Genomic DNA, 26063 nt, shown 5'->3' on the forward strand with positions numbered 1-26063 from the left:
GTAGGCAGGAAAACCAATAAAGCAGTTCCGAAAGTATATATTTGATGTCTTCACACTGAAGAGTACAGACAGCCATCTTAGTATTATTTTATGGGCAATACAAGATATTCACTGCATACATGTTCTTTCACTCTGCAACACACGCAAAATGTACGCAGTGTTAAAGGTTTTATTCAAGAGCGAGAGGAACATCTTATAAAATGCAGAAAGACATCAAAGCAAATGCTGGAATCAGAAAAGTGTGACAGTAACTTTTAACAGATAGTTTCGCAGATGCTTGTAGGGCCACAGTAAAGTGACGTCACATGGAAATGATGTTAATAATTATGATTGTGTTGTTTATTCGCAGCTCGCACTAGGAATTTCCCAGATTCTGCATCACCTGGCTCACTCCCCGCTCGGATCGCTGTCCATGAACGACTTCCGTCGCCAACAGTTCGTGCTTGTTGGAGGGACTTTAAAATTATCAGACGTCGATGACTTGGGAGTCGGTGAACCAGCTTGTGAAACGGATGCAGACTGTGTTATCGGCGGTGATAGCACACCAGAAAAGTAAGAGCCAGAACTTGAACCTAGGTATGGAAGGATCAAATTAAAAAGATCTTGAAACTGTGATGGTGTGGATTGGATTAATCTGGCTCAGAACAGGGAATTTCTTTACTGAGCGACCGCTTGCTTCTTATGAATGATTTCCTGTCATTTCTGTTTGCAGGGATGAAAACAATATAAATGATGCAAATACCACAGAGGGGTTGTCGTGCGTCGACTCGTGGTGCGTCGGCCACAATGAGCGCCTCAACATCTGGCATGCGGGGCAGCACTTCATCAGACTCTTTCTTCCCCTGAGTGCGCCGGCGTCTCTCGAGCCCCACATACAGGAACTGCTTGCGGCGTATGCTCGTCCTGCTGCGGGCGGTTGGAACTCCGCTCGCATCCTGGGGGCGACCCAGCGACTAGTGGCTCGCTTTGTGTCTGGCGACTACATGGTTGAACCCAGCACTAAGCACAGCAGCACCAGCGGTAATGCCCCACGGTCCATTCCTACCAACCTTTCTATTGCCGACGAGTAACATAAAACACTTGCGTGTTGCAAAACGTTTAACTGCCCATGAAAAACTTACAAACTGGACAAATTTAAAGATTTTTAATTTAAACTCTGAGACTGTCCCTTTCCTACAATTTAATGCAGTAAATATACCTTTTCCAAACATGGCGGTCTTCTGGGCTGTAGCAGCACGATTGTACTTGCCGCTGCGAAAACCTCAAATCCTGCGGCCCTCCTCATGGCAGGCATTGAAATGAAATGGTAATAAGCCCACAGTTCGGAAGGCACTGACGGCAAACATCCGGTACCAACAGGAAATGGATCACGTAATTTCAGATCCACAATATAAAATTCAAACTGTGATATAATTTTGCGTGCCATGAGAATCGGTGAACAAACGTCAGATGGACAGACGTTAAATAAAGAAACTGCTCTATATCTATAAGCCATACAGATTATCACGTGCTTCTCTAAACACACCTGTACCAATGCTGTATCACGCTTAGGCTCGTGCATCTCATGTTCAGGATACGAGCGGATGACGGACAGCGATCTGCCTGGGCTGCACGACTATCGATGCCCTCTGTCTATTTCTGCCGTGGGGTGCGTCATGTCCGTCTTCAACGAGGAGGAGGCCGCCGACATCTGTACCGACGACGACGACTGTCGCGCCGTGGTGCTAGGACAGGAGCATACGTGGACAGGACGCACGCTGGCCGTCTTCAAAAATGGTTACAGCGCTCCGTCTGTAAAGAAAGGCTACAGCTTACTGCTGAAAAGGAAACTAAAACAAACTCAGTGATCGTACTTAAAGACTGACGAGGCTTATCTGACCAGAAAACAGACGGTGAAATGCTGGTAGAAGCAGTGTTGCCAAAATTGGTTTTCTGAAAAGATGCAACTAAAACACAAAATATTCTGAAAGAGAAATGAATGCATGGGAATCAGACAGAAGCAAGATCCTAGTTATTTATGGTTATAAAATGTTACATTTAAGTGGAAGTAGGATAGTTATGAGTGCACTCTTCACACATTTATTACTTTTCCGTAGGAAACTTGATCCTCTGTTCTGGGTTTAAAATTCCTTTTTATTTGCCGTCACAAAGAACATCAAACAGCCACGAAACCCACTGGCATATATTTTTATTTCCCCATGAGGATGGGTACGTTTACGAGGATCGGTAAATGTCGGTTTCTTCATTCCGTAAAGAGCACAAAGGTCGTGCATGATCAGCCACATCGAGCCTCGTTTCATTTATCCGTTCTTAAGGGACAAACCTCCTCGGTGTTTCTGTGTTTCAAGGAAAAATCTTGAATTTGGTGTATGATGTCCGCGTACTTGTCACACAGTTAATTTAGTTCACGTGGGAACACGCTATAAGGCTAATTATATTCGGAGTGCTTGCCAGTCTTGCACTGCATGAAAACACAGGGGAACGGATGAAGTGTCCCATATTTATATGATGTACGATATAATTACACTACACAGACCCTTCAGCCAGAATAATTTAGTGTACTTAAATTTGCGACCTTCACACGACACAAGTTCTTTACCGAGGTCATACGCTACGCAAATTCCGACGCGCTGGTCCTTCAATGTCCCCGGCTGCTGGCAACTGAGCCATCTGCTGCCTAGCCCTTTCAGCAATGAATTAACTTTTTATGAAGATTTTCACTGTTTATTATTTTAGGTAGAAAATAAATTACATAAAAATAGAAACAGATGGTTTCAAATTAAAATCACTGCAGCAGTAGTAGTACAGATATGAAATACATACCTCCATTTTAAGAAAGAAAAGTAAATCCGTTTCTCACGTCAATTTACGTGAAATGTTTCCACATACGACCAACCAGGAACGGATGCGAGAATATTAAAATGGACCTCGAGCATTTTCTTCCTGTTCCCTGAAAGGTCCTGCCGCACGTTACAGATTAAGATTTTCTGAGAAGGCTGAAAAACAGACCAAAAGCTTGTACCACGACATATGACGAGATTGTATCCGCGTAGCTGAACCAAATTGATCATTTTGCTTAAACTTTAATCTACGAAGGTCAACTTTTGTAATAACCCACAAATGACGGTTAGGCTGCGTAATAAGGCATCAACAACAGATATTTAGGATCAGTGACTGATAACATGAAGAAATGCCTTCAATATGATCTCAATTACTTGTAGGAGGACACTTCAGTCAAATTTCTACTCATAATAAAATGAAGTGTCAGCTGACTTAATTTTTTTATAGGTTTTAATGCGAATAATAATACTAGTCATTCAATTGTGAAGAAATGTGCAGATTTGTTTAAAAATATTCTGTGATATGAAAATATGTATTATATGTACTGATTAACGAAAGTTCTCGTTTTGTGTATTCTACGTCATAGAACTCTACGTGTCGTTTCAATTGTGAATGTGCTCACACACACACAAGAATTGTAATATTTCAGCACCTCCAATGTACTCTTTGTATTTTATAATTCTATGACTTCACAATATTCTTTCATTATATAGGATTTGACTTTTTCACGGCGGTGAGTCCGAAGATGGCTGTCTTCTGGTTTGTTGCGCCGTGTAGTCTGGTAGAAGTTTACAGACGTTCCATTGGTCCTTGCTGCCTCCATCTTAACCCTAATGATGGAGGCAGTGAGGGCCACTGAAATGTCGGTAAACGTCTACCAGAAGACGGCCATCTTCATTCTTTAATTATCACGACTGTAAAGATGAATGCAATTAAATCAGTGGTTTATTACAATGTATGTGAAAGGTTTTTATTAATTTGGAATGTGTTCTTTTGCCAGTCAAAGTACAACGAACTCTTGATAAGAAATTCACAATTACATGGCTGGAGGACTAGGTACTCTGATTTCTTTTAACTCCTGTACCGTATCTCACCCAAGAAACTTGTTTCGTACATTAAAGGTTCTCCGTCATCTTGTAAAAAGACGGATGCCCCTGACCGAGAACTCTTTCCTCCAGCACTTCCTGACAAGCCAATCAGACATGGCTGACCACTTACTTACCTTGAAGACGAGTAAGACCGATATACTCCACCTTAGTAAATGCTACGTTCTCAGGGATTTTTTACAGCACTTCAACTTCATGTATCACAAATATTTTGTTGAGCATTTGGGTCTTGAAGCCATGCCTACTTAGAGGGAGCCACCTTCTCCTTTGCAGCCAAGAGACTTTCGTAATGTATAATTATTTTTATGAATGATGAAGTCACTTGGCTTTAGTCTTTTCTGTAAGAAAATTACACACTAGAGCATTAATACAACAAATAGTGGTTTAAGGTCCACACAGTAAAGCCAGATAATTCGGTTGTGTCCTCCCTGTGCAGGTCATAGAAGCGTCGACTCAATTCACACCCTGAAAAAATATAAAAATTCCTCTCAAAAAGAAGACTTCCTCTTGATTCTACTTTCCTTTTTGGACCCTTAAAAGAAACGCCTTCCTCTCTGCTACCCGGAGAAGGGCTCTTTCGACGGCTTAATCACCCCTCCTCAGCCCACGGTTATAACTGGCCAATAATCCTCCTACTCATCTCGGTCTGTTTCGGCTTCAAAGCATACTCTTGCCGCCATCTCATTGGTCGTCAGCACTATCCTCCTCCTACTCCTACATAAACGATCCATTTCATAACCCTCCTCAATTCAGCCCAGAGGTGGAATGATCTTCTGAAACACTAGGATTACATGGCATATCAACGCAGAACAGGAATGTAGGAATGTTTATAATCTATTTTCACATACAATTCTTATTTGTAGTTACAACAGACCATTTTTGCAGGAGGGGGATCTCGAGCACTTTGGTAACGGAACCTGCAGACTGAATGCTCCCCTTCAATATGATTCAATTTTTGTAAAGATCTGGTTTAACATTATCCACCACCTTGGCTTTGCAAATGGTTATTTTCCAAGAAGATTCCTACCAAAATACTGTATGCATTTCTAGTTTCCCCATCTGAGCTACAAGTCCACTCTATTATTCCCTGATTTAACCGCACTAACAATAATAAGTGAGATGTATAACCATGTTTCTGGCTATTTTATTTTCCATCTGCTTCATCATTCTTCAGTTGAAGATAAAGGACACTTTCATCTGGAGAATTTATAAGTATTTTATGTTTCTGAAGTCAATGTATTAGGGCCACTCAAAGACCAGACAATTGCATAGTCATGTATCTTGACGGACCCGTCTCAGAACATGGGACACAGCATTAAGGAAGATACATGGTATACCTGACTAAACCATTTGCATGCGCCAAGGTGTTTCTTTTTTGTGACATTATTTATCACGTAACAACATGTTTCACTTTCGAACCAATCGTCTTCACAGTTTGGGTTGAGCTCCAGACCGCATTACAGTAGAACCACTTTCAACCTCTGGAGTAGCAGCTCTTCGCCGTGCCAAGTCTTATTTTTAAATTAAAGTATACAAAAGACAGCAATATAAATTCTAATTTTAAACCAAATTCCTATGAATGTAATCACTGCTACATCTAGGTTGAGTGCATACAAATATAATTTCTGGTTGAACTAGTTCCATCAGCGAACATAAACCAGTTTACAAACTGCATTAAAATTAGTTCAGAAGAATTACATTACAAAATAAATCATTAACAGTCAACTTAATGGGCAAAAGAGAAAATTGAAGTACTTAAAGGGTACAGAATTTTAGGAATTGCAAGTATATTAATGCAACAATCCGAAGAATCAAGTCACCACCTTCAGGCTCCACTGATCCTTCCTGGATTCCAACTCCTAATCCATGCTCTCAAAATAAAACATTTCTTCCCCTTTCTTGTGACTAATGAGGAAGTACGACTTCAGTCGCTTTTGGCAGGTATCATGAAGCGCTCAAAGTCTGAATTAGCCGGAAATTAATGACTTACTAGTGTCGCTGGTGAGGACAGATAATACTAAGCATCAATAACCATAAGCAGATCTGATCTGGGGAAGAACATCACAAATCACGGTCATCTCTACAAGGTCGACGAAGAGCGGAACTTCGTATAAAATGAACGCGTTCTTCTTGAGGGATCCTACATAATAGGCTGTGATTTTACTTTACAATTTCTGTTTCAAAACCATCAAGAGGTAGCTCTAACATTTGTCTCTGAATCTCGTATAAGTGAAGATTATCAGCAACACATCAGGATATTTGAAACTCTGCCTAATAATTCAGAGATTTCAGTCCAGGGGTACCGTGAACTTTCTTCACGTTTATGTTTTACGTTCTTCTTCAAAGCATTTTATCTTAGATTATTTATTTCAACACTTTGCTCATTTTTTTTTAGTAACTAATACAGAACTACCAGAAGTTTGAACAGAGGACTGCATATTAAACTGTCGTAAAATAAAGTCTGTAGATATTTTTGTGTGCGAACAAACACGGGCCGACTCACCTCAATTTCCGAAAGATTAGTTTTACAGAATGTCATGATCCACCATTATTATTGCACAAGTCTATATGGCGACGCTTCTTTGAATGTGCATATTCAAACATTATATTCAGTAAGAAACAACTGCACTTTTACTACGTGTGTCCACTTTAGCTTACAGAATTTTCATCAGCTGCAAGTCATACAAGAATGTAACTACCACTAAAATGGCCCGTCCACGTACGAGTCTGGCTCGGCTCGGGTTCCATCGAGCCAAACTCGTTTGTGGGTGGGGTGTCAAGAGCCGAGTCCGCTACGCACGCGTGGTGAAATACATCAGAGCCCGGCTCACGAGTCAAGCTCGTTGAGCCAGACTCGTACGTGTATGGGCCGCTTAAAAGTTACACTTCTCAACCACTCCAGCTTGCAGGCGTGACAGGGCCACCACCCTACTGTATACACCAGTAACACACGACATTCGTGAACTGTATTAGGAGCTGCGATGCTCCTTATTCGCTGAATTTAAAAATAAAGCATAGTAATCCAGCCAATAAGATTCTACAAAACTGAAGTTTCAGAATTAATTTTAGGGTTGTAAAGCTTGATGCCATTTAACGTAGTTCATGAAGGAATTATAACTTTGTTTTTGAGATGGTTGCTCTGAAAGAGAAAGAAACAAAACACGTGAATGTACATGACAAAGAAATGATTCACAAAAGCATCACAAGGCATTCTCCTTTTTAGATTAAACATCGCAGTCTGCGTCTACACAAAGTAATGAAAACTGCTAGTACAATTTACAAAGTAATGAGGATACAAATCTCAGTAACTACAAAAAACTTAATTCGTCACGATGCATTTTAATGGAACATTCAGTACCAACTGATCACATCCTGTTTCATCAAATACTTTTTAGAAGCGCTTATTCTTTTAGATGAGTGAATGGGTTCTTACGTTTGTTTACTACCGCTGAGGACCACAAATGGAGATTGCGTTTCTTTCTGTTTCTGCTGCAAGAGGTTCAACGTTCCAAGTGGCGTGTCGGTTGAACTCATTTGTTTCATTAACTAGAAACAAAAGCAGTAACTGTAAACAAGAGCTGTGCGTACAACTGGACTACTGCCCGTCGCAACAAATCGTACATTAAAGTAGGAAATTTACAGAACAGTTTCTAGATAATAGAAAACTAGGACATGAAAAGAGGGAAATAATTTTAAAAGCCACTTTATCTACAAACATATGCTGAAAGATTCCTGGGATACGAGCCGCGTCAGGCGGCTGAACGGTGAATAAACCGTATCTTCTGCCAATGTTTCGACAACAATCTCTGCTCTCATCCTCAGGGCTGCTTCTGATCCGTTCTTGCGTGTTTGCTGATGGGAAAGTGGCGGTATACGCCAGGTAGCCCGCCTGTTGCTTTGTTTTGTGCTGGCCAATGGGAACTGGCAGTCGAGGTCACATGCTCACACTATCTGGCTCGGCCTTCTGGGCAGTTTTGTCATGGACCCAGCTCAGAGTGAAACCATCATCCCTGTTGAAGCTGTCATTCAGGTGGATCTCAATGGCTTCTTTTAAATGGTTTATTCACCGTTCAGCCACCCGATGTGGCTTGTAAACCGGGAATCTTTCGTCAACTTCAGTCGCCGTGAAAGCTTTTAAACATGGATATCAATCTAGTACGTGAGACAACAAACAATTATGGAATTGATACTGAAATTATTTAGAAACAAAAAATGATGACCAAGTACAGACTGATACTCACCCCTTCCTGTTCATTTTTCTTCATTCTTTTCTCTACTTTATTCTTTCCTGGTCCCTTTCCATGGAATTTATGAGACAGATATCTTAAATCACAAAGGAAAACAGTGTTAAAACAATTTGCTGATGTGTTGCGTGTCAAAATTAAAATATTTGGGAACAGAAGCAACTCAGAATTGCATTCACAAGAAATGACGAGCAGATGTAATTAAGAGCGCTTTGTAACACTGAATTTCTTTGGTCTTTGTGTTTCCCAACTACAAATATATAGATTAAAATATACAAAACTATAATTTTACCCCTCATTTTGTACTTTTGTGACAGAGTCCGAGGTAAAAAGGGAGCTGGTGAGGAGAAAACCGGATCTGAACGGCAACTATTTCAGAAACATACTTTCAAGTACTGCTACTGTTCATTATGTAATTCAGTGCAGTGCTGGCAACAACAATTTGACAAATCAAGAGGTAACCCCATGTGACATTCATAAAAAGTAACGACGCCCGCTAATCGGTGCTCACCGGAAAGCCTCTTTTGCATTAAGTACGTGTCCATCATCATCAATGTAATCAAGTTTAACATTTGGTTTATAACCATCCTTCTCCTTGAAGTCAGAAGTTGGGCCGCTGTAGCGCTCACGACGACCAAACTTATCATCATCTCTGAAAGAAAAAGAGCAATACTGTACGCTACATTTATTAGTCTTGACATCTACAATGGATTAGTTCTATTAAAGGTAAGGTGTACGTGCGTGTACATATGCCACTGCTACAATGAATGCTCTTCTCCTTTTTATTACGTCACTCACATCACTGACTGTCGGTACTCACATGTGTGTCTTGTCCTCGATGGAATAGTTCTGAGCTTGGAGGTGAGCAAAGCGCGAAGCCGAGGGCTTGTTCATATCCTCGCGCTCCAGATAACCCTTACTGACTGCCAAACGGAGAGCGCCGGCAACTCCGACACCCACGTCGGGTTCCACGTCCAAGATCGGTACTTCAGCAGGCAGCACATCTACTGGCGTTTCATCTGTTTAAATCAACAAATAAACAAACAACTCACCACAGAGCGTTTCTCTGTTGGACTTAAGAGAACGTCAATTAAATGGAGGAAATGTGACAGTCAGATTACTCATACAGTATCACTAAAAGTAAACCTTAGATTTAAAATCATTTAATACGAATTTCACGGTATAAACACCCTTCCTCCTCACCCTCTGTAAAATGGAGGGGAGAAACAACAGAAACACAATCCTCTACGTACAAATATGTTATAGAGAAATAACGCTTACCAATTTCAACTTCATTCCAAGCCCCACGTTTGCCCTCTTCTTCCTGGCGTTTCTTCTCTTCAATCATTTCTCTTTCAAAGTCCTGCAATTCAAGTACCTCATGTACATTCTGAACGCAATTCTACAGCACAAAAATAATAAAACCTCAATGACACTGAAAGAAAATACCAGACTTTTTTTTAAATCTAAATATAATGCATATTTTGTGCCAAAACTTCTTATTTCTGTACTTTCCTGCAATGAAACAATTTTCCATGAATCTCCAGAAAAGTAAATTACAGCTTGTGTTGTGCGGAAAAATTCATTTATTTAACACTCACAAGCAGTTCCTGGGCATCTTCATCTCTGTTGCCAGCCAAACCGTAAGTCGGGATGTCACCCAGCGTACGGCAGAATTCCGCCGTGGCATTCAGCACAATGGAACCGCCTTCCACGTTACCTTCCGAGTTTCTTTCCAATATAGACTTAGCCACCTTTTCAACCACGCACAAGAAAATTCTATTAAGCAGATCATGAAGATTCAAAAAATGTGGCTATAAAGATCCTCTAATATGGAAATTAAGATCAATATACAGAAAAAAATATAAAATTACAGACAGTAAAGAAATTATGAAATTTATAAGCGTTCAATAACCACACAAGTAATTGAATTAGTAATCCATGGGAAAAAAGCGGTAGCTGAATAGTTCTCAGGTTACAATGAACTGCAATGTTTCTCTAGGGGTACAGTGGTTTTCAGAGGAATGTACCACCACCATCTTCCAGGTAAAGTGGTAATACATTCTCAAGAACACCGGTACCCATCAACAAGACCGCACAGCAACGCATCCTAGAACTTAACCTGTGACATTTAAACTGCCGCACCTTAAAACTTCAGATGATATACCTTTTCTATGCTGTTCTTTGATTCTGTGACAGCCTCCTGTAGCTTCAACTTCCGTGCCTTCTTCAGGGCCAACTGCAGCTCCAATTCACTATCATCAGGCTCAACCTTGATTTTGGACTGCGCATCAACTGTGTCTGAAAGTCATTAACATTCAAAGTAAAGCTATCCCTGCACCCCAGCTTCCATTTTTCTCAGACTCTGACATAAATAAGTAATCAGACAACGAATTCTTAGCATTATAACGACATCTATGACAGAATAATATAATTAAAACTAAAACAATTTGTATTTTATTTATATGGAGTTTAAGCGGGAAATTTAACGTAAAGTATGCAGTAAGGAGATTTCACTGCGCACGAGTTCTTCCCTCTCTAATTACTTTGTTCCTAATACTACGAGTAATTTAACGAAACCACGCTTACTTAAAACTTCCTTCATTTCCACCACATCGTCGTCGTCATCATCATCATCATCATCAACTTCTTGTTTCACTTTAACTTGCTCTATTTCACTGGAATCACCACTTGCAGAAAGTTGACTTCCCCTCAAAGAGCGAGACCCTAAATCACGAGTCCAATCGCTATCTGGTTCCAAATCTTCAGCCTTCAAATGTTTTCGGTGAATCTTCCGTACCTGGCGAACATATCCAGGTGATTGTCCAAGAAAGAGTCCAACATACCAGACAAACCTTTAGAACTATGAGAACTGCTCACTTAGTACGAAACTTCCAATATGTCCTAATATTTAGTGGAGGTGCTATCTGCTTCGGGGGTATTCTCTGACGATAACGACTTCATAACTGAATACCGCCAGAAGTTGACTTCATGACATATGAGACAGGCATTTACAATATAAGGCACATCTTGCTCCCGGATATAATTAACGGAGAATAAGCCGTAAATTAATATGTCATGCCACAAATACGCAGCTTAAAATACTGTCAGAAAAGTTTCTGAATTGCTTCGACCTTTATTTTTTTTTTCAAACTATAACACAATTCTTGGCGTATCTGAATAAGCCTTCAATGTCAACACTTACGAAGCAATATTTATATGACCTGTACGTCAAAGAACATATAATTTATGGAGATATTTAAGTTAAAATACCTTCTTTTTGGGCTTCTTGAATTTCACTGACATTTCTTCTTCTGTATAATATTCTGAGGCTAACCGCGGTGCAGGGAGATCTAGAGAGACAAGTGTCTTTCCTTGAAGCTTCAGTCTCACGACCTGCAAGTTCTGACGCCGGGCTGCTTCCGACATCTCTTCTCCCAAAGCGAAGCTTGACGTCTTTTCACCCTCTATTTCTGCGTCATATTTGCTTAGTACTGATGGTTTGTCTTCTAGCTCATCATCTTCTTTGTGTACATCATAACCATGAACATTTGTTTTCAGTTTCTTCTTTTCTATGTTCTGGAAGGAGAAAAACAAAGATAGAAATCACACAGACACACATCTCTTCACTCTAGACAGTCATTCGTCTTCTTTCGCTTTCATATTGTGGTAAGTCTCAGCATTTTGACAACCACGGTGCAAACGCCATCTTTACTATCTCCGCGGCATGACAGCAGACACTCGGGTGTCCGAAAGCAAAGCGCTGAGGAGATTATTTGAAGGATGTAAGAAAGGACATAATGTGCTACAGTTTTGCGTCCTCTGCACTTACTGTACTTATACTCCAAGCATTTCTTTAAAATTACATTTCTTTCTTTAATTACATGATCACGAGAATGAGAGCTCGGATTCTGGCCAATACAAACTTTCTGTTATATTGTGACGTGTCGCACTGACAAAATGTTATTTTAGGGCTTACACCATGGCCGACTTCGAGGCATAACTCGTTCAGCAACTGTAAAAAACACTGACACTGAAAAACAGGGCAGGCAGTAAAATAAATCTGGTTGAGACAAGTAATATACATCAACAAAACTGGGATACTTGCTGGGTACATCACGTGCATCAGAATTATGCAACTGAAAGTAGTCTCTTACCTTTTTGTACCGTTCATCATCGATCATGTTAACATTCACAAGGACATCATCACCTTCATCCAACACTCCCCGATCTTTCAATGTTAGTATCACTGTCTTCCCTTCAGAGAATCCATCCTGAAACAAGCAACAAAAAGCTCACTCTTTTCTAAGCTTTCTGGCGAGTTTCTTCTTCCTTATGCGATTTCCACACTCGTGGGCCATCTCTTCATAGGAGTCTCCAACTGTCTCTATGTGCCCATCTTGCATTTCATCCTCCTCCTCACTACATCTCTCTTAACTTGGTCTGTCCATCATGTGCGCGGTTTCTGAGAAGTATAACTTCGTCTGATTAATACAACAAACAATACGCACATTCAGGCCACGGAACAGCCGACTTATGCTGCCAAAGGAAGAGCTGAAAACCGGAAAGCTAACAACTGACAACGTCCATCATGAGTGGTGGAAGCCCTTACCGATTCTGTGCATATCTTCAGAAGTTCTCACTAACTCCTTCAATATGATACGTCTGCGCCGACATACTAGTATCCGACATAACGAAATGTACTAATATAATACTCACGACTGTATGCTCTACTCTGAGGCCTCTCAAGTCTCGTGAAGAATACGCTTCTCTTCGTTCATTTCTCATCTCATCCTCCACCAGGTCACCTACGCCAAATTCTGCGTCCAATTCCTCAAGAGCTTTTGCCTGAGGAAACAAAATTTATTTCAGAATTACATGAATATTTAAACTACAATCAGCTGAACAGCTTAAGAAAATAAATTGTGTTTACACATGTGGTTGATTTTAAACCAAACTCCAACGCCAATAAAACAAATCCGAGGACATTACAATTAATTATAGTGAAAACTGATAACAAATTACAATTTTAAGTAAATAATTTACAGATAAATGCCTTAGAATGCGCAATGTTACAGCTGGTTGAAAAATCAAATATGAGCATTTTAGGTATCAATGGCTTAAATTTTAAATGTATTTACTGTCAGGAGCAACGGGATAAGAATGCCTGTACATATGAGGCACTTAAAAATACTTACCCGTTTCTCAGCCTGTATCCTCTCTTCCTGCATTTTGCGACTGCGACTCACCCAAGCATGAGCGGAGTCGTCGTCCTCACACGACTCGCCCAGTAACTTAGTATGAGATAACTTTGACTCAATCCACCGCTTTTCCTTATGGTCTGCTACTTTCTGCTTCAATTTCTCACTTTGGGCCTTCTGAGAGAGATTTTCTGCAGAAAAAAAAAAAACTTTAAAAACTGAGCAAGTAGTCAATAATTTAAGTCTGTGGACAAAAGTGATAATTCTTCCCCAACCACCATGAATTTTACTTGCCCAGCAATATGCAATGTTTAATATAACAGGGAGTACTTGCTGGTGTAATGGCATTAAATGCTCTAGCTTCACGTAACGAACCCACAGGCCACCTGTTCTACCCCGAATCTCTTGTTGAAGTCACAAAATGTCCATTAATTCTCTGTCTGCACAGAGACTACATGTTACGAACGTAAAACATCCTCATTCTTAATATTTTTCAATGACATAAATATGCGGGTTAACACTCTGGTTCACATACTTAAAATCGGTCAATCGGTCTAATTCATGTTCACAAAATTTAGATTTTACAACCTGATAAAAGTACAGGTGAAGGGGAACTTGTCTCTGGTACTTCGCTATACCATAGCATAGTGACAAACTGAGAGTGGCAGTGTTAACTCCTCGTAACCAGAAAGATGTGAGCGGCTAGCTTCATGCCCTGGGTGCCTTATCCCTAACAAGAAAAACCCATCACCCACCAGATAGGAAGCTCGGTGACTTGGACGCTTAATGTTCAGACATTTCCTAACAACTATTCCAATTAAAATGAAAAGTGTCACAATTTAAAACACTGTAGAGGGCCATCATGCCAAAAAACTGAAACGTGTGTTATCAAACATCTATATACATAATAAGTTCTGGTCAAAACTGCATAACTGCCATCACATATTCTAGTATAAGATTAGTGAAAATGAAACAGAAATTACCTTAAAATCAGATAACTTACCAGCTGGTTTGTGAACAAATTCTCCCATATCAGTACCACCATCTTTGTCCAAATCCTTTCTCTTTTCTGTGCCATCTTCCTTAAATGCAGAAAAGTCTTCAATTCGAAGCGGCTTAAGGCCGAGGCGTGCCCGTAACTTGTTTGTTTCCTCAATAGACAACGACTGGTCAGACCTTGAACTGACAGGTGCTGAAGGACTGTCATTGCTCGATATAGCAGGCGGCGGCGGCGTAGATGGACGAGAGATTTTGGGGGGAGGGGGTACCACGACCACGTCATCTGAAATGAAACGAAGCCGCGTCTTTCAGTCCCTCCCTTGCCAGCCAATGCTCAGAACTGATGAACACCATTTCATTAAAAATAACCTCTTCAATGTAACATGTATATTTGTAAAAACAGATGTTTTACAAACAAAACCAGCAAACAGTGAAATCTGGTACAAAATTTGGCAATATTTTTAATATTTTGTTTACTTTTTTGTAAAAGTAAAGTCTGCAGTGTTTAAAATATACAAGAATCACTGTGAAGGAAATAATGTCACTGTTCCGGTCCATATCTTGCTTCTCCAGCAAAAGGAAACATCTTGTGAAAAATGAAAACTTCTGTCACAAAAACAGGTACATTCTATATGCAAAGTTACACTTCACTATGTCACATGGCTCTTAACACAAATTTCTTAAAAAGGACATTGACTTGCAAGCCTTAAGATTTGACAATGTCCATTCCTATAATTTATTTATGGTTTTATGTGCGCATCAGTGTGCAGGTATGTGTATCCGTTTACGTCCTTCATTTTGCTCTTCCGAACAAGTCAGGCTTAGAAATATTTCTGCAGCTCTGTAAAGTGAAGGAGTACAGCAAATAAAACTGACATTGGTTCACACCCTCAATATCACTAAGAAATAGCATAACAAACAAAATTACATCATAGCAGATAAAATTCACCTAAGAAGCAGCCACCGTACGACACAAAACTTTTAATTTCTTGTCATTAAATATGTTTTTCAGATTCACTTAGCAATACTGTCTTGAGAATCTGAAGAACTACTTTCTTTCATCAGAGATGGCAACTTTCAAGACTCAATAAAAAATACACACGTCCGATTGGAAAACCAAGAAATGCCCCTAAACAATGGAATAAAACACACAATTTAATACCAAATGTTTCCATAACATAACACAACACAACACAATTCTGCAACTTCTTGGATTCCCATCAAATTTCTATTGTCTTTTACTTTCTAAACTATCACTTTCTGTGCAGCGCCACATGAAACTTTTAATTCCCTAATTATAAATTATTAACTTCTTCTGTGGCGCGACAGCCCAAAGTCAAGCTCTGGCCTCCTCCCATGTGGGTGGTTCCTTTGTCTTTTGAAGCGTGCATTTATGAGTAGTGAGTGACAAGCCCACTGCCTCTGCACAATTTCTACTCAATCCTGATTTGTCTGCTAGAGCCATCTAGTAGTGAATCAGGAGAGACTTGGGTGAGAAATGGCCGCTGAATATAAATTTTGAACCGTCACTAAGAAAAATCACAGCGGATCAGCACAATTAATTTTCAATGTTTCTGTAAGCTGATGCTTCGGTATGTTGTCCTTTGTTTTACCTACCCAATACACGTGTCGTAAATTTTTGAAAATATTTTCTGTCAATGAATATACAATTTTTAATTGTTACTGAATACAAATTTTTCATTAAGGCATTTCGAAAGAGAGGAGAAAAACTAATCATACACCAGCCTTATTAAAAATCTGTATTTAATAACGATTAAAAATTCTATATTTAGAGAATGAACATACATGACATCATTAAATGGCACTCTCAGAATATGGCATACAACACAACAACCATTAAAGCTAATCACAATCCCAATATTCTCTAGCATTAAAAATTGACAAATACAGTGAGGATATTTGACGGCTATGTTACAGCATGGCATTCCTACTATTCACAATAACTGTATAGGTTCCAGTCTTTCTCTGTCCGCACATGTGGTAACAGTTACTCCGCAGAAACACCAGTGATGTTTACTTACCAACATTATAGAAAATGCTGAAAATGTTTCCCACTGGCACTGACATATTGGCCCCGCCCTATCGCTTCTTTCTAAACATGTGAAACATTTCATTTCAAGATCAATGATTTCTTTGAGAGTTCTTCCACGTATTGATTAATTCAGTAACTTCTTTTTTTTAAATATTCCCCCCAAGATGAAATCACATGGATTAATGTTGGAATAATGACCCTGTGTATATTAATCTGCGTGATCACGTACCCATTCAAACATAACTAGGCCTTAGCTGAAAAGAAAAGTCAACTCAGTACCATGTTCTCTATTGAACTGACTTAATATACTGGTTAAGGAAATATCATATGGCTGCAAAGAGTGAAAAACTGTGACTTAATGAGGGCACAGTTCCCATATTTTTGTATCAGTTTTCACGGTCTCTTTCAATAATCCCATTTCTTTTGTAGCGCAGGCTTTCAAGTGAACATTCAAGCTAGTCTCTGATATCGTCCAACTCCTCTTCTGCCAACGCTTGATGCCGATATTTTGGCATCCATTATGCGCTAACATACCTACCAATGTTCTTAGTTCATGGACAAACCTGATCATCACGAATGTTTCTTCTGGAAGTTCCCAGCTTGACATGAGACTTGTACAAAAATTTCTGTTGCTCTAGTGAAAAATTATCCATATCGAACCAAAGGGAATTTTGTGAGATTTGAGATTCTCATGCTGGTAATGATGACATTACTGTTCTTAGGGGTTACAATGCTGTGCGGATTCGTAGGCAGATGCCAACATTTCTGACAAACATACTATTTACATCCTCAGTCATTAAGATAATGAACAGACTGTCTCCATCTTCAGGAATTAAGATAAAGAGTACACTTTTCCAAATGTTGGTATCTAGAGGTGGGTCCATGCAGCATCACAACGCAGAAAACCATCAACAATCCAACCCCTACACTAAGTCACTGCAAGGTGGTGTAATGCCATTTCCTCTTGTCGCTGCTGCTAACTCACGTTCTGTCACCACAGATGAAGAACTAGGAAAGGCAGGAACTAATGCAGAGACTGAAAACAGCAAGCTGTGGTATATCCCCCACTGTATTTGACTATTATAGTTTCGTATTTAACCATAACTTACGTATCATAGAGCACATATGTAAATTAAAACTGAAACTGACTTTACCACTAATAAACTGTTTCCCTAAGTTACCAGAGGCAACGGATTATAGTTTACAACTCACTTAGTGATATATAAAACAGCAATGCATATACTGCATAAATTACCGTTATTTCCTAATCATGTATCTCACAATACATTCCTTATACCCAGCTGTGGTGTATGTAACTGGACAATTAAAAATTGTTAGAATGATCAAAGGCCGATGAAATGGAAGGGGCACGTAGCAAGGAAAAGGAGCTGGGAAACGTATACAGAATCTTGGTTAGAAAACTCAAAGAAATGAGACCATGAGAACACATTAATGGACATCTGAGCTTCATAAAAGCTGGGAAACTTCTTTACTAGCCGAGTGATTACCAGCTTCTCCAGGACTGTCCTCCAGGGAGTATGAACATATAAAAAATTACAGTATGGATGACCTGATGTGGCACCAAGAAGGTGCTCCATTTCAATTAATTTTAGGGGCCTGAATGCCCAAGTGAAAATTAATTCCGATTCAATGTTGCTTTTTAGATAGAGCATAAAACACTTTACTGTAAACCTTAAGCATAATGGTAATTAATTTTCTAAATATAATTTTACTACAGTTTTTTTTACATTTGTACATTTCCTATTCTTCTAAACTTCTCCTCTAACCTCCCCCCCCCCCCCACCTCTACATTCAGGTGCAAGGTATTTGCTCACCTGTAGGTGAGATTACACATACCTGTCACGTTAGCAGTGCACTCATGAACGATACAAATTAATTACAAAATCTGCAGAAAAATATCCTTTCCAACGTACTTCTTGAAGGAATTAATACATATTAATCACTCCCAATACTGACACAAAGAGATGCTAGTGAAGAGTTCTCCTAATTCACTCAATGCATTACACTATTTGCTTCTATAAAATAAACAACAAAAAATACAATGCACAAACATTCTCATGTCAGCTGTACAAGCTAAGTGGCCAATGTAGTCGTTATCTGGAACAGTATCTATTCACTATAATAGAGGAAAATTTAATCAAAATGCGATGAGCAATTTTCTTGATAAATCAACTGTGAGGTAACAACTTTGATCTCATTATGAAGATTGGTGATCAAACATCAAAGTCCATTAACTAATTTAAAGTAGGTCTCACACACAAAGGCCCACTAAGAGCACAACCGTAAACAATGCAGCAGAACAGTGATTCAGTCTGAGAAAATTAACCGAATTCACACGTGAAAGACGCTACAAAATATTTTTTAGGGTCTCCTTCCAATGGTGTTAAGTGACTTGCCTGATGGATTCCAATGTGGAAATTATAACTTGAATTCAGGAGAATTGGAACTGTTTTCAGTGGCACAAGATTTTAATGAATATTCATTATTATACCATTTCAGCAATCTTTTCATAACCAAATATTTTATAAATGTGTATTTTCTGGATTCTTACAACTTTAACTGAGCACATCTTTCTCTGCAGTGGACATATGTCAAGGTACGGCTGAAAGAGCACTTAGACCCTGTGCAATGTCGTCCTTAAATTAAATGAAGAGAATGGGACTTACGCACGACAATGCCCGCATCCTTTGCAGTAAATTATAGAAATTATTTAATAAAATCACTGAAGAAGGTGCTGACATGCACGCACCATTTATTAATTCTACTGACATACAGTTCACTAACTTTCAAGTTTGCCAGCTCTCAGTAAAATCAAATTATTCTGCACAGAACAGCAAAACTCTAGTGACCAAAGAGTACAGATCATGTTCAAACCACCATTTAATTTACATTGTTTCAATTAGGTCCTCGTGGCAGGGTATGAAGGAGAATATCTTCTGGGATGTTACACCATATAGCCTTGTAAAAACCGCCTTAAGTTTCAGAGGTACTTACCACCTAAATCATCAGGGCAATGGCGGAGTCAGTAAGCACAGGTCACATAACAGAATGTGAAGGCAGATTTTCCTTGCCTGACTTTTTTTTAACTTACAAAACCAACGCTGAAGAGGATGTAAGACTTGAGGTTCTCACAGCGGTGAGTATGAAGATATCCGTCTTCTGGGTTATTGCGCTGTGTAGTCTGGTCGATGTTAACCAACGTTTCAGAAGTCATACTGCGATTCATCGCCCTGATGACGGAGGCAGTATGACCTCTGAAACGTTGGTTAACATCGACCAGACTACACAGCGCAATAACCCAGAAGACGGATATCCGCTGAAGAGGATGTTTGTTGTTGTCGAGATACAATTTACTGCAAGTAGGACTGATGAAACGTCTACTAGGTAGAGGGAGTGAGGATATAATGATTAGGTATTGGAGACTTATTTTAAGGTACAAATCCTGAAATTATCTGGACAAAGAGAGAAAACAACAGGCAGAAGTCACATTTCTTCAGTACCATTCATGCACATGCCTTGTACATATTACAATTTGACCTAATCAGCAGTCACAATGCACATTTACATGTGAGAGAGAGATAGAGAGAGAGAGAGAGAGGAAAAATGTGCACTTAAAATAACTAAATTAATCTTCCTTCTTCTGAGTCTGAAACAGCAGGATTTAAGTAAAGCCCTAACTATGGACCGAGGAAGTTATCTGAGCTGCCACATTGGGGCCATTTTACACTTCAGGGACAGTGACAGGATGAGAATGGTTCAAATTTAGCTGGGGCAGGTACCAACCATATTTTAACCATAAAATGCTGCCTGAAAAAGGCCAAGTTAATCAAAACATGTATTATGTGCAACAGTTTATTTAAAAACAGAATGCTGAAGCTATACTGTGAAGAAGTCACTGTGGTTTTTTGCAGTACTATTCTGATATTCACCCAATTAAAATGAGGAAGACCAAGGAAAAAATCAGCCATGATAACTGATTCCCTCAGAGAGTTTTACTGCTTGTTAACATGTATTAAAAACCACATACACGATGAACCTGAAACTCTGGGAAAAATAAAGGTAAAAACCTATTTTCATATACTAGCGCCAAAAACGCCTTGACACCCTGAGCCAGCCTAGTTCACTGTACCGAAATTCTCTATGCCTTCCATAATAAATACTGAAATAAAATTAAGTTATTTACACAAGATCTTGAAACATTACTAAAAACATTTCTGGATCAGTTAAAATCTTAACAGAGACCACATCTGTCTTCTGACCTATAGATTACTCATAATGAACTACAATGTGTCAATAAATACTAAAAGCAAAGCTGTCCTGCTATAGCTGCACACCACAGAGACACTTGGAGGGAGATAAAGAGGGCGAGAGATGGGATTTAGATGGCCAGTGCCACACAGATAACCTCGCCATGATTTGAAAGGGGCCAAATACAAGCGTTACTAAACCAACATTTGCGATACTGGGTCATTTTCTTTCATAAAATTTATTTACTGTCCTTTAAGCTGTTCTTGCACGATACAAAAGATGTCTTCTTCTCCGATTATGACGTGTAAAAGCCTCTAGCGTGGTACTTATCTTTATTAGGCTCCTGACCAAACAAAATCAACAACAAAAACTGTTGCATCTTTCTTGACCCCTTTAATTTATCCTCTGCTTGATAAAATGGTTACATTTCATTCCCGCCTGCTGATTCTGCTCCTACTGCAATAAATTCCTGGTTTTGTTACGAACGGCACACACATACATGTCATAAGGTTGAAGACAGTGGAGCAGCACCTAACTCGGAGAGTGAGAAATCTAGTCCTCAAACTCGGTCTTATTTTATTTATAACTTACATATCATCAAACAGAAGGATAACTGAGAATGCAGAAGGAAACAGATGTGGTCTGTCTGAAGGCTCTGTCACATACAATTCCTTAACATTAGATGCATTTCTTATAAGAAAGCACCTCCTCAAGTTTTATCCAATCATCAAATGCATACTGAAATAAAGATGGATTACAGCTAACAAATAAAAACACTGAAAGAACAGCCAGTGAGCATTCAAATGAAGTCAGGTTCATAGTTTTAAACACTTGTGCACACTTTTTACAACCATTCATTATCAGTTTATGTAACCAAGTGAATTACTCCTTTCATCTGACACTAAATTATTGTGGATTTCTATAAACCAGTACTATACCTTCCAACCATCATCTGTCTTACAGGCTTTCCGAATGGAGGCCCTGAAGACTCATTCTTCAGGAATGCATAACTCTGAAAAAACGGACAAAAACGCAGGCAAAATTACAGCCTTCTTTCAATGTGGCAAGTCAACATAAATGGCTGGATTACGCATATCAATATTTATTAACGCGCACTCAACATGACGGTGAGATCGGCGTATCTACCACAGCCATGTATGTTGACTTACAGGTGCTAAGACATAAAATGTTTTACAAAAAGGAGGACAAAGAGGAGAAGGGGGAACAATGGGACATAAATGTGTGAACCAATGTCATTTGGGTTTCATGTATTCTGAAAACATAAACTGCTGACACCTTGTATTCGACTTAAAATATCAGTCGTCAATTCACAAACAGACAATTAAACTGCTAAAGAAACAAAACAAAAAACCACTTACCACGTATGTATGGTATATGTTCACTTTTGGTATGAAGCTACAGCAGAATTAAGGACACAAATTAAGTGACTGCGATATCCCTACTAAGTTTGTAATTGTACTTCACATTTAAAAAAATCAAAGCACTTACTAAAGCCTCAGGTTATATGACAATGTTGTCACGGCTACTCATCCCACATTTAACGCTGCCACATACACAGCCCTCTTAAAAGCAAAAGCAATTCTTACAATCTACAAGTTAATAAAAACATTTATTTCAAAACGTTCCTGCCAATCTTTGCAACGTCAATAAACATAATACAGACATGCAAGTGTTTCCAAGCACAGATGGTAAAGCACCACTATAATATGCAATACCCTTAAGTTTGAATTAGCTTTCCAAGCCATGAAACTTACTGCAAAGGACAAAGAAAAGCTTTACCTCATTTTAAATATCCTCAAATACAATTTCCTGCGAAACCCCTCCACCCGCTTTGTCTGATACCAAGCTACACGTATTTCCCATTCAACTTCGATCATGTCACTACAATTAAAATGCCTCTCAAGGTAGCAGAAAATAAATAAATTCCAAATACGAACATCCTGCTTCTTTACGGTGCTCCGTTTCTAAACATTTACCAATCAGCAAGAACTATTTTGAATCTATTACCAACTATAACAAGTCCTGATACAAATCACTCCACTTCTACAGTCACAATGTGGGCAGTTACAGGCAAATTTGTTTTGTATCTTCTGGAATTTCTTTTTGAATACTGGACAACTTTCCAAATATTCTGAAATTTCTATGGTTTTCTTCAGTTTCTTCATAGTACATACCTATTACAAATAATTATAAAGCAATCGCTCGGATCATGCGAATCACCTAAAGATGACCAATTAAGGTTGGAACATGTAACCAAAAATTGTCAACCTGTCAACCTAACAATCAACATGCATCCCTTAAAACTAGATGGAACAGTACCTAAGCAGGACAAGGATACGCTTGTCGTCTTCCAAATTCGTACCTACCGACCATTCTACGCCACACATTCTCAACATCTAAAAGGGTGTCATTAACAAACCCAAGAATCAATTCAAAGACCTAGGAATGTTAATGTAGCTACCGACCAACTGCATCTTACAATTCCAAGCAAATATTAAATTGTTTTACTGAACCCGTCTTTATATAAAAGTAACATCTGTGGATTTAAATTAGTTTTTTTTAGCTAATCTGTGATACAAGACAGATTTTATTAAAAATTGTTACAAACACTTGACATTTGTGACTGCATGGAACAAATCAACACAGTGAATTTACAGTTCAAAATCTCATTTCAGTAGCCTGACAGAGAGCAGCAAGAACAACGGATGACAATGTTGTTGTTCTGGGTTTTGACACTGTAAATACCAAAATTTCAGAGAAACATACTGCCTCCATCTTCAGGTCACTGGCATGTACCTAAGAGTCTTACATGGTGTAAAAACCCAGAAAAATGTTATCCTTACAGCTGCAAAAACTTCAAATCTTAAATATCACATTTGATTCGAAAGTTCTGGCATCTGTGATGCAACCTCAATGGCCATACTACTAATATTTTTTTTTTTTAAGACTACATTCAGATTTTCCTCAAAACTATTTCTGATGTCTCTTGTTAAAATCACAAATAATAATTTGATTCTTAAAATAACGTAATACAAGGGTGCAGCCTGCAGACAATGCAAAATTTGGCAATGTGATCTTCTAAAGAAAAAGGGCACACACTTCTAGCTTACAAAACTGAAAGCACAGTAAAGTACAGGCTTTAGTATGAGGCGGTGAATGTGGAACAACAGATGTCTTGAAGCCTATTATTACTCAACATGTCCCTTAATGCATACGGTCCCAAACACAGAATATATACTGAAGTTTTATCTTGTAATCTCTTATTCTCATGTCACTTCCTGTACAGTCCAAATATTCTTCTCCATGCACTGTTCCCAAATTTCATCAATTTACGTCCTTACAAAATGGCAGTCATGTATGAGATTGAGGTCTGACCCAAAAGTTCTGGGACAAACAAAATAAATATACAGGGTATACACAAAAGAATGGTGCGGTTTCAAAAGTTAATAAAAGAAGTTATTTCTCACCTTACACGGGCACAACATACCCGTGTAAGGTGAGAAATAAATTTTGTACTAACTTTTGAAACCGCACCATTCTTTTGTGTATACCCTGTATGTATGATAAAAACCCAGACACTATCACAGATGATGGCATCACCTTTTTCCCACCTCACAAATTTTAGCATCCATCATGTTAGTATATCAAATTTCATGAAGATTCATTAATTTGTTCCCAACTTATTATATGTCTAAAACTGTACTTTGTAAGGCCATCAACAGTTGGTAACATGACTTCTTCAGCTGAAAGCCACAACAGACAAACAAGAATGTCTCTCTAAGGTGTTCTTTGCTTATACTAAAGCATAAATCTTAATTTTATTTATTTGTGGTTTGTTAATTTGTCTGACTAAATAAATACAGATGACAGAAAGATAAATTAATAATGAATGAATATCTAAGAACTAAAATGAATAAATCAAAAACTGGTATGTGTTTGTCTAAAGGAAATACTGATATACTACAGACTGCCTTGAGAAATGAGATAATAAGATGACAAGGAAAGCGAAGATAAATGGAAAGTAAAGAATCATCCAAATATAAAACAACAAAAACATAAATATTATTTGTTGATATGAAATATACATAAGCTGCCCTAATAAACAGAGTGACCAAATAAGGAGACACGAATACTTCACAATGTTTAGTGAAATGAACCAACAACACAGTGACAAATAAAAGGAATAAAACATTAATTCCTCATGATTATTAGTAGGGCAATGTCGACAACTATTGTGCCTGTAACATTTAACCACTTCCCCTTGTTATAAGACGAATCAAAATGGCATAAAACTGAACAGTGACGCTACTTCGAGCAGACATTTTAAAACAGATGAACTAGACGTTGTGCCTACAACATAAGCCAAAGCACCTATACAAGCAACATGTAAATAGACAGCATATTTTAAGACAAGAATTCTTAACTGAAGCATATATGCCACACATTACAGAATTCAGATTAAATATGTACCAAATACAGTGAAACTACATCATACATACAGAAGGTTCTTGACGCATACCCCATGTTATCATTATAGGTACCTGTAATAAAAAAATTATATTCAGAATTAGCGTAACTTACCTTCACTGTCATACGTGTCGTATTTGGAGATAAATTCCCCATTTTTATCTTTTATTATCTTCTCCTTCTTCCTATCTTTATGATGTCTTTTGTGATGTCGATGTTTGCTTCTTTCCGGAGACCGAGATTTACTTCTGCTGCGGTGCTTCCTTTTCTTCGTTTCGCGAATCTTATGCTTCTTCGTCGAACCCATAATACGATAATATAATAAATATTTAACAAGGTAAATATCTAAAATAAGTAGTACTTTCACGAAACGTTTCAAATACTAATTTCCGCAAGCCATCTTGTAATGACATAGACTATACAAATCAAAGATTGATACAGTTACAGAAGACCACTACGTGAACGACGTACCACACCAAAGGTTATCAAGCATGGATCAAAGAGCACAAATGGTCAAAATAAATGTTTTGAACGAATATTCACAGGAGGCAACATCTATACTACAATGCTTGTATAGATATGGTGTTTGTACGAAATGTTGATACTCTGAAGTGTACAAATTTTATAACATATTTCAGCTACCACAGACCCATCTTAAGCGTAACTAATTCAAGTTAAAGAAGCAATGTCTTAATCAAACTATTTACTCAATTATAAAGCATGTATAAAGGGAATATTTAGAATAAAGCTAATATATATAAACTTCCTTTCATTGTATTTATTGCCTAAATATAATTTAAATACAAAGACGTATTTACGTCAGATTCTCCGGAACCGTGGTTCCACTATCAATTTTTTATTT

The 26063-nt window shown here is 38.5% G+C and overlaps 2 protein-coding genes across 4 annotated transcripts in view; one reads left to right on the plus strand and one right to left on the minus strand.

The window, feature by feature from the left end:
• The window catches only part of LOC110828235 (extracellular tyrosine-protein kinase PKDCC), a 39464-nt gene extending 35665 nt beyond the window's left edge, over window positions 1–3799 (plus strand). The window contains exons 4-6 of the mRNA XM_022060775.2: window positions 350–552; window positions 713–1020; window positions 1573–3799. Coding sequence (XP_021916467.2) covers window positions 350–552; window positions 713–1020; window positions 1573–1847 — 786 coding nt within the window. The 3' untranslated portion in view covers window positions 1848–3799. The remainder of the gene's footprint in view (window positions 1–349; window positions 553–712; window positions 1021–1572) is intronic.
• Window positions 18–25627, minus strand: LOC110828227 (U4/U6.U5 tri-snRNP-associated protein 1). Of its 3 annotated transcripts, none has more exons than XR_015535268.1 (16): window positions 25316–25627; window positions 14396–14674; window positions 13390–13583; window positions 12911–13039; window positions 12349–12465; window positions 11465–11770; window positions 10781–10991; window positions 10359–10492; window positions 9793–9945; window positions 9473–9554; window positions 9012–9210; window positions 8703–8843; window positions 8189–8270; window positions 7381–7493; window positions 2824–7086; window positions 18–1791 (listed from the first exon to the last, which is right to left on the minus strand). XR_015535268.1 is itself a non-coding variant. In XM_022060761.2 (16 exons), the coding sequence occupies exons 3-16, from the start codon at window positions 14421–14423 to the stop codon at window positions 7059–7061; spliced, it is 1917 nt and encodes a 638-aa protein (XP_021916453.2). In that variant the 5' UTR covers window positions 14424–14674; window positions 21652–21725; window positions 25316–25451; the 3' UTR covers window positions 18–7058. The 3 variants fall into 3 exon arrangements, 2 of the variants coding, with proteins under 2 accessions (XP_021916453.2, XP_021916443.2); XM_022060761.2 differs by adding an exon at window positions 21652–21725 and having other exon boundaries at window positions 18–7086; window positions 25316–25451; XM_022060751.2 differs by having other exon boundaries at window positions 18–7086.
• Between the last annotated feature and the right edge of the window lie 436 nt (window positions 25628–26063).

The sequence above is a fragment of the Zootermopsis nevadensis genome, unplaced genomic scaffold, assembly GCF_977971745.1.
Source record: "Zootermopsis nevadensis isolate Lab colony 2312 unplaced genomic scaffold, Znev_1.0 Znev_ptg000016l, whole genome shotgun sequence".
Taxonomy (NCBI): domain Eukaryota; kingdom Metazoa; phylum Arthropoda; class Insecta; order Blattodea; family Termopsidae; genus Zootermopsis; species Zootermopsis nevadensis.